Here is a 9,884-nt window from a genome sequence, read left to right as displayed (position 1 = left end):
CATTCTCCGTTTTTACCAGTAAATCTTGATCCTTGAGGATTGCAATGGTCCGCGTGGACCTATCCAGTCTCACTTCGAGCCAGATAAACTTTTCCCCATCATCCTCACCTCTTCGGCATCAAGATCGGAGCCCATCTCATAACCATCCTCGGTGATGACCTTACCTTTCCCATCAGCTAACGAAGAAGGAATATCACCCGGTAGCAAGGATGATGGCTCAACTCGCCGTAAAGGATCAGAAACTCCCACAGATGGCCTTCTAGCTTCAGTCTTGGGATCGGGAATGGATACACCATCTGCAGCCTCAGTCGATTGTGGGATCTCAAATGGCAACTCGACGTCATCTTGAAGAACTACGGTCATCATTTCACAAGCGCCCCTTACTGAATCCACGGCCCGGACGACTCCATCACCGACGTCCACCGATCTCCTCTTAAGGGAAACCAAATCCCCGTCGCTCGGCGACGACTCCTCTTCTTCATCTACTAGATGATGCAAAGGGGAAGCCAAGAGCTCTACTGCAGATGTAGTCGATGACCGAGTAGACCTAGCTGCAACGGAAGGAGGAATAGAAGCAGACGACCTAGCAGGCCTAGTCGCGATCACAACGAGAACAAACTCCGAAGAAGAAGCAGCCTTCCTCTTACGAAATGCATGAGGAGGATCCCTCGGTCTCCTCAAAGATCCTCAAGATGAAAAAGAAAGATTCAAAGCAGCCATGAGGTCAAAACAGTATAGGTAAAAAATAGATGAACTCACCGGCCAAGGAAGACGCATGCTCGAACTTCTTAAGAAAGGCCGACCACTCGCGAATCCCCACTGTGTGAGGCAGAACCTGGCTAACCCAGTCATGAATATCCCCAACCGAAGGAGGGGGCATAGTCTTGGATGCACGAAGAAGGGACAGAATGTCAAACTATGACTAAAACAGGCAAATTAAACTCTTGATAAAAAAAAAGATACTTACGGGCGTAATTCCAAGTCTCAGGGAATCCGCTCGCAATGGCCACCACATCCTCAGTTTTGACGAAAAAGTAGTTGAGCTGGAACTGACGATTTGCCTTGTCGTCCATCTTCACCACCAGGCATTTACTTTCTCGGTGGCGAAGGTGCAACATCGTCCCCCTATAGAAACTAGGGGCAAAGAGATGCATCAGGTGGCGGAGTGTGACCCCGACCCTGACCAACTCCACATATTTCACAAACATCCTAATAAGCTTGTAGGTGTATGGAGAGAGTTGGGCCGAGCAAACGCCGTAATAGCTGTAAAATTCCTCCGCCAATGGGAGAAGAGGAAAGGTATATCCGATGTAGAAAGGATATGCATACAACGTGCAATACCCAGGGCGGCGTATTTGTACCACATCGCGCTCTGCTGAGACCAAATCGACGTGGGCAGGAATTTTGAACTTTGCTCTAAGTTTAATGAGATCGACCTCTTTCATCGCTGACTCTGAGACCTCAGGCTCGCCTTCAGGTACCTTCGAAAAGTCGGACCTAACTTTTTCGCTACGAGGGATTATTTCCTTTACCGCAGGAAAATTCTCATCTTCAATGGTGACAGAGACACTATCAGCATGAGAGGGCATGCCAAAAGGATAGGTCAACTGTCATGCCAGAACCAGAGGGTATGTTAACCATATTTTTTAGAGAGGATATTTTAAGTACAGAAGGGTTGGAAGCAACTGGAATCACCAGAAACAGGAAAGTAGATACACAATAATGAAGTAAAGAGAAGACAAGGATTCGATATGAAGAATATAGAAGAAGACACGGGGATTTTATATTGAGAATATGCAAAACACAAATGAATGGTCTCATATCCCTATATATAAGAGTTCAAGCATTAGAATCAAGAAATCAGACCATCATTACCCCGCGCAGGTATTGAAACGGCAGAACCACGGGAAATGACGCAAGCATCGGGAAAACGCACCATAATGATGCATGATGTCATGACGTCATTCTGAAGTGATACGACCCCAAAAGTTGTGGCTCACGAAAGGTCATGTTGTCACCTTGTCTGAAATGCCACTACTTGACTTGCTCGCCCAGTTTTTCCAACCACGATAAATAGAGTCCGCTCATCAAGGTCGTCTGAGGTCGGCCTTAATAAGCGGGGGGACTAACTGTATAGGTCGAAATCTGTCTCGGTACTTGATGCAAAGTAATGTCACGGAAAAGGCCAGCTGAGGTGGATCATGAGATAGCAAGGCTCGTGGTCGAGGTGCGAACGATTGTCGAGATCGAGCACTGCAAAATAGTCGTAACAACTAGTTTATTAGAATAAGATATTGAAGAGAATGTTCCATTAGATATTCTGTGCTATGTATTATTAGGTTTTATTGGGGGTATGCACCATATAAATAAAAATAAAAGGTCAATGAAGGGGGGCATGTAATTTTCATTTGATAAAAACACTTTTTAGAAGAAGATATTTTCTCTCTCCCCCTCTCTCGCTAGCAAAGATACGAATATTGCCTTTTCATCAACATTCTTGCTTATATTATTCCACACTTTTCCATCAGATCCAAGAATATTTTGAATATTCTAGGATTTGTCTGCCACGCATTATTGTCAAGAGGAACAATCATCTCATTCATTATTGGGTGAATCATTCTTTCTATTTACATAAATATTATTTATTGTTATTTATTGCTAGTTATTCCTTCGTTATTACTCATGCTTTTGGAATATTTAATGCACAATATCATTAATTCCCCACTGGATCAACCCTATATTATTCGTATTTTCAAGATCTATGCTTAGGAATATTATTATTAATTAGGTTTAACCTATCATTGCATAAGTGTTCGACTAGCACACATTTTGACCAAGTTTATTGGGTATTTATATTATCTTTCATCTGTACTTGCTAACTCTCATTATTATAGATATAGAATAACTTTATTTATTAAATTTTAAATAAATAAAAAGAAACTTCACTTGGGTGCTACTAGTACTGTAGTACACCTATTTTACACTCAAACAAGTAGGGCATTAATTCAATTAGCCGTCTTAGGCTGCAATGACTTTCGGCTCTGATAGCAATAGCTTACCGGTCAAGTCCACTATCTTCATCAGACACGGCCACGCGTTTTTGTAAGAAAGCCGTATTTTAAACTCTTCTACTGTCATGTTCCTATTCGTTTATAAATTGACTATTAGTATCTCTCATAAAGAAGAGAGGTGTTTACTAGTATATTTAAATGACATTAGTTGGTCCAATTCAAACCTTCTATCAAATTAAAGATGAAATTAATTCTGTTGTCACCATTATCACCTCAAATAGGCTAACTACTGTTTTGTTACACGAACATGAAATGAGGCATTTTGGTGAGACAAAATGGAATTTTATGAAACTTTTCGACAAAGCACAGCGTAAATAGTAGTATTAGAATTTCTACAAATTGAGAGGATTTTAGATGGTGTCGGAGGCAAGATCAAAGACCAGATTCAAAGCCAACTAAAATGTCAACTGAGAATCAAATTCATGACCTAAAACATATCTTGAATCCCGTTTTCTATGGTAACGTTCCTTGTGCTTATAGGATTCAACAATTGATACATACACATTAAAAACAATTCACCTATATAAAGTTGGTCGATCAATTCCTCCTTTCTTTCTCCCGCCTCTACACATCGTAGAATATATTTGATCCGAAGGAGGTGAGGAACGAACACAGTAATTTGATTGTTGGGATCTCGGTCGGCCTGTATCAGCAATTATCTATAAAAAAAATTCTCTATCTCCCCCATGAAGGAAAGTACAAAGGGAGTTGTTTCAAAGTTAAAAGAGCTCGTACATTCACTATATATCTGTAATTTCATACATAAAGAGGAAGATTAATTTTTTGGCAAAGAGGATTCAATATGACCATCCCCGGGCCAATGTGATTCCGCCACTGATTAGGCCCATGTACATCAATAGTTAAGAAGAACCAAATTGAATAAGACAAAAGAAATGAGTATATCCCTAACGACGTGAAAGAGGAAAGCCAATTCCATGGCGAGTTGTAGGGAATGCAACAAACAGCAATGTGCAAATTACGCCAACAGCCATAGGCAGAATTGCAAGAACCTCTTGAGTTTCTGGTGATGGAGAAGGATACAAACATTTGATCACATTTTGATCAAACGCCGCGACAGCACCAAAAACAAGTATAGATAACAAGGCATGAAACACATCCAAAAATCTCAACTTATATTTTGTTGCTTCCTCAGGAGGAATGATAATATTTGATCCATCAATAATCCATAAACCTCTGAATGTGGCCAATCCATAACGAACCTTTCCCCTTTCGTCGCGAAAACTGTCCGTAAAATTAAGGAAAAAACAAGAGATTGCACAAAAGGCTAAAAGGCCTAATGTCATAGAATGGCTAATTGAGGAATGACATTGGCCTTCATGTGTTATAACTGGTGATAAAATTTGGAATGCAAGAACAGAACCTGAGGGTAAAAGATTGGCTAAAATGGCTGTTTTCTTGAATGTTTTTCTAATGACCTTTTGTGCTGGTGTTTTCTTTGGTTTTTCAACAATTAGTTCATCTTCTAATAAGGGTATTTCCAATTGGTTTTCAGATGCTACAACATTTTCTGTTCCTAATTTGTTTGTGGCCTCCATCTATATGTGTGTTGAATCTTGTAAATTTTATTTTTAAGATTTTGGTTCAATGTATGAAGATCACTTTGGGGGATTAATTTGTAAGTATATATAACGGAATGTCGAAGGAAAAAGGGAAATTTAATATGCTAAAAACTCTCTAAGACAAAGATTTATGATATAGGGTTCTGGTTCATTCGTTATTTGAAGGATATGGGTTTTTAGTAAAAGGTTTAAAGGCCAGAATTAATTCACGCCTTCATTTGACGTAAAAGTTCACTTCCATCATTTAGAATGTTAACGACTTGGCTCACAAAGGTTTAAATAAGGAGTCTATTAAATTAGAGCAAGTAATGGCTGATATAACGTAATCTTGTTGTTTTAATTGAGTCAAACTTACCTTGATGATACAGAATACAAGAGTTGGCCAACTTGTTTCTTTCATCACACATTTAACCGCAAAATATTTATATTCACTAACTAATATACATAAAATATACACTAATTCTACATAAATTATATATCTGCCGATATTCTTTTCAGGTTGACAACTACAGTGTAAAAAATCCCTTTTTCTTTTTAACATCCCGAATAACGCCAATAATTTCTTTCAGGTGGACGGCTATACAATGTAAAAAATCCCTTCTTTTTCTTTTGAACGTCCCGAATAAATAAAAATATTGAGAATTTACCGAAAAAAGCATGGTTTGAGTTGCCAACAGGCTCTACTTGAGAGTTGAGACAATAATTAGGGAGGAAGAAACATATAATCGAAAAGTCAGACTAAACACATTTAGAACTGGAGATATGAAAGATAAGGCTTTAGGAAATAAAAACAGCTGATAAAGGATGAGATGGAAAGCAGGATTTCTCTTTATACCTTCAATTTTCATATTTATTCTCCAAGGAGCGACATTTAAAAGAAGTGTATGACCTGAAAAGGAAAATTCGAAGTTGAAAAGTAAAAATAGACTACGAGACCAAATTGCTATCTCCGTCGCCAAGTTAACCAAGAGGCTATCTCCAATTCCCTATCCAAGAATGGTCCCAACTATTAACAAGCTGAGGAAGAAAATGCAATGGTGAAATAGCAAACCGTTTTGCCATGGTCGCTTCCTGGTTACTTTCTTCCGGTTGTCTCCATGTTCAAGCCCTGAAGGTTGAGCAACAAATCATCAGAACTCAAGTACACTTTGTTTGCTGCATTTGAAATGGTCTGTGCAATATCTCTTGCTGCTTCAATTTTCCTGAGCGTGATAAACGCTGGATTGTTGGCAATAGCTTGACCGATCAGCTGCGCGCTCTTAGCCTCACCCTGCAGGAAGGAATTCAAGCACCATTAATCATAGTATTCCATATAAAATGAAAAGCTGAAGAAGCAACTGAAGATTAGAAAGAGAGAAGGATAAGATTGGGAAGTATTATGACCTGAGCTCTAATAATAGCGCTTCGTTTATCCTGCTCAGCTTTTTCCACAATATACTTTGCTCTCTCAGCTTCTTGAGCAGCCACTTGCTTTGCTTCAATTGCAGCTGTAAACTCCTTTCCAAAAGTCAAGCTAGTTATGGACACATCATCTAGAGCAATGTTGAAGTTGGCTGCTCTTTCAGTTAAGATCTTCCGTATTTCTCTACTAACATTCTGCACATGTACACAAGTTTAAGCAAAGATGGTGAAGAACATTTAAAATTTCAATGAGTTTCTACGGCAGCCAAATAGAAAATTTGCAGCTATCCACCATAGTCCCCTACTTCAGAGAAGGAAGTGGAGCATATATTCAATATCAGAACATTCCTCACATTAGGCGCCAACCACACCATACAGTACAGATGCAATATTACCAGTTATGACCTATAGCGCAATAATTACTTCTACAATATAGCAACATCAACACACGAAGTAGGTATATTTCCTCTCCCACGTACCTCTCTCTGGGTGATGAGCTGGCTGGCATTGTACTGTGCAACCACAGCTTTCAAAGTTTCATGAATAATTGAAGGCAGGACCCGCTCATTATAGTTTTCACCAAGAGTTCGGTAAATAGTGGGCACTTGTCTGGTACAGGACGTGTGAGAACCCGAAGTCCAATTTTAACCTGAAAATAGTTGAGGAACAAGGTCAATTTTTACACCTGTCATTCTTATAGCACCTAAACGTTCTGCTCCAAGGATTTAAGGAAAACATCAGATAAACATCTTAATAAGTTTGTACATTTTTTAGGACATGTTATACTGTTCCTCCCAATCCCAAATCTTTTGGTTCTATTATCCTTGTTCTATCTGAGAATAGGAGTTGAGAGAAGAAAAAATCCTTCATAAGTTTGTACATTCTTTACCACATCTTATACTTTTCTCCTGTCAATCCCAAATCTTTTGGTTTCTCTTTCCTTTTAATATTTTGTAGTAGGGAGCAATGCAAGTATTGAAAGAAGAATTTACCATCTGAAGGTCGCGACTGCCTGAAGTGCTTTCAACTAGATGTGGACGTGCACGAACGTCATATATGACAGGCCTTTCAACCAAGGGAATCATGAAGTGTGTCCCCTCTGGATAAACCTATTAAATAAAATATTCAGCACACGTATAAAAAAATGCATAAGGCACGTCGAAAGTAGATGAAAATCAGGTCTAAAGGTCATAAACTAGGCTGTACACCATCAAAGAACCATATTGAAGATAAAAATTAATAAAGAGTTGACATTAACCTCAAAATATATTACTTGAATGTGTTTGAGGATTTAACATAATTTGATCACTTTTACACTTCAATCTACTTCAACCTCCTTTTATCCAGTCTCGGGACAGTTACACTATGCGAGCACACATGGTTAGAGGTTTACATATTTATACAGGCATCATGCATAAGCATGAGATTTAGAAAACATCTAGTCCTAAGAATTAATGTCGTCTTGAAAGACAAATTTTTAGATATTGGGATGAATGCATCCGAATAGAGAAAAAAATATATACAAGATACATATAGTCGACCCAACTAGTCTGAGATTGAGGTATAGTTGGTTGATTGATTGACTACTTAGATGTGCTTGGACATCACGGTATCAAAGAAATATGAACAACACATATTGATCTCTATCTTGAAAAAATGATAAAAGTATGTACATCGTGCCCGCTAAACTACGTCAACAAAAGAATCCATCAAGCATATCCAAAAGGACATATTAAAAAAGCAAAGCTATACTAGAAGAACTTCCTTAATTGTAGAAGACAGTAAATCCAGCTCTGATCTAACTACATTTCTTAAACATAGATAGAGTTTCAGAGATGACTGTCCGTGTATGCTAACCATCAAGTCAATCTAATATATGTACCCAAAAAAGGGTCCAAAAATTATCTTAGTCCATTAGGGAAAGGACAAGACATACCTTATCTTTAACACCAAGAATACGGTTGAAAACAATAGCACGATTCCCGCCGTCAACATTGTAGAGACTGTTAGCAACTCCATACACACCAAGACCAGCAACAACTCCCAACTTGATCAAAACAGAAGCAGCACCACCACCAGGCATCTTAGGAACCTTAACATTCTTGAGATCCATCTTGCTAATCCCTGAAAGTAAAGCCAATAATAGTCATCATTATAATCATTTAATAAAAGCCTGCTAATAGGGAAAAGGAGTGATCCATGAGCATCCGAAGAACATATGCAAGTAAGCATACATCTCTTTTGATTAGTCAGCAGGCAATTTCGTCACAGAAAGCTCCAATGCAAAGGACTTGACAAAATTTACAGTTTCCATTCAGTAAATTATCTTTAAGATCTTTACTCCAAAGGTGTACAGAAAATCTAAATTTGCAAGGATACAATTTTAGTTTCATTATATGGCCATAAGAACAACTTGTATGCCACTTAATCTGTCTACCTTCTGACAGAATACGCTTAAGCTTATCAACAAATCCAATTGATTCAAATAAAAAGCAAGACCATTACAACAGTAAATTGTAGCAATGAGTCAATGACTACTTTTTTAACAATTGGATTGAGAAAATGTGTGGATGGCTTAATCTCATTTTTCACATTCAATTGTTTGTTTTTACTATTTTGTTGAAACTTATATGAAACACTCAAATACTTATCATGCACACTAAGATTCTAAATGGGTTAATGGAAATAATTCATACATTTATCTTAATAAAAAGTATAACGAATTGATACTTTTATATCTGAAGCCTTAGTTCAAGGAAATCTCTGAGGGTACATTACCTACCCAAAAGCAACAATACCACAATACATGATCATCCAATTAACAAATCACATTTTACACTAAATTTAAGCAAAATCCAGAGAGATTATTCATATATAAATGTACTGAATTGTCTAGAGAATATATATAACAGTGTCAAAGAAAAAAAGCAAACAGATAGCAGAAATCATATTATGAACTTTTTTAACACACAGAGGATTGGAGCCGAATTACCATTTAAGACATAAAATTAAAATGGGTCTGAATATAGCATAATGGATACAGATCATTATATTCACATAATAGGACTTAACACAAATGCTCAGTTATTATAGCAACTTAAATTTAAAAAAAAAAAAAGAACATAAACTTATTTAAAACCGAGAATCATACGAAAAAGAATATAAACTTATTAAGTTATTTTTTCGTAAATTTACTCACTGGAAAATCGAAATAAGAACTAAGAACACACCAAACTCCTGTAACTTTACAGTTCGTCACAATTGGTTTTCATAGAAAAAAAGCCTAGATAAAATACATAAAAGAATGTGTAGATTAAGAAAATGGAACTTACAACGGAAGAGTTTTACCTGAGCAGAATGCAGGGAAGGAAAGTTCTAGAAAGTATTTTTTTGACGAGAAGGAACTGAAATGGGGTTTAATGGAATCTTGGAGAAGGGGTTTATTAATAGTTTAGGGCTTACGGTTCATCTATTTTAGTTTTTGGGAAAATGATCAAATTTGCCCAAATACTATTGGAAATTGAGAAATTTTACTCTTTGTTAGATGTTTGATTTAATATTAACCTATTGTTAGGGGAAAAAAATATTTTTACCATTGACAGGTAACTAAACTTAATTTCAAGGTAATTTTAAATTACAAAAAAAAATTAAAAGGTGAATTTTGACTTTTTCGAAGAATAATAAACACGTGGATTCCAAACCATTCACTACAACAACCCAGTATAATCCCACAAGTGGGGTCTGGGGAGGGTAATATGTACGCAGACCTTACCCCTACCCCGAAGGGTAGAGAGGTTGTTTCCAGGAGACCCTCGGCTCAAAAAAGCAATAG

The 9,884-nt window shown here is 37.4% G+C and overlaps 1 protein-coding gene and 1 pseudogene across 1 annotated transcript; both read right to left on the bottom strand.

Annotated features, from left to right (window-relative positions):
• Positions 1-3,213: 3,213 nt before the first annotated feature.
• Positions 3,214-4,963, bottom strand: LOC107772236 (protein DMP7-like). Its single transcript, XM_016591727.2, has one exon. The coding sequence runs from the start codon at positions 4,625-4,627 to the stop codon at positions 3,977-3,979; it is 651 nt and encodes a 216-aa protein (XP_016447213.1). The 5' UTR covers positions 4,628-4,963; the 3' UTR covers positions 3,214-3,976.
• A 495-nt stretch (positions 4,964-5,458) lies between these two features.
• On the bottom strand, positions 5,459-9,514 carry LOC107772235 (prohibitin-1, mitochondrial-like; annotated as a pseudogene).
• Positions 9,515-9,884: the final 370 nt, after the last annotated feature.

Source organism: Nicotiana tabacum, chromosome 8, assembly GCF_000715075.1.
Source record: "Nicotiana tabacum cultivar K326 chromosome 8, ASM71507v2, whole genome shotgun sequence".
Classification (NCBI taxonomy): domain Eukaryota; kingdom Viridiplantae; phylum Streptophyta; class Magnoliopsida; order Solanales; family Solanaceae; genus Nicotiana; species Nicotiana tabacum.
The sequence above is the reverse complement of the archived record's forward strand: the minus strand, read 5'-3'. Positions and strand labels throughout refer to the sequence as shown.

What these genes read in the sequence shown, in the direction of transcription:
- LOC107772236 (XM_016591727.2), bottom strand. Translation starts at nt 4,627, where the DNA reads ATGGAGGCCACAAACAAATTAGGAACAGAAAATGTTGTAGCATCTGAA.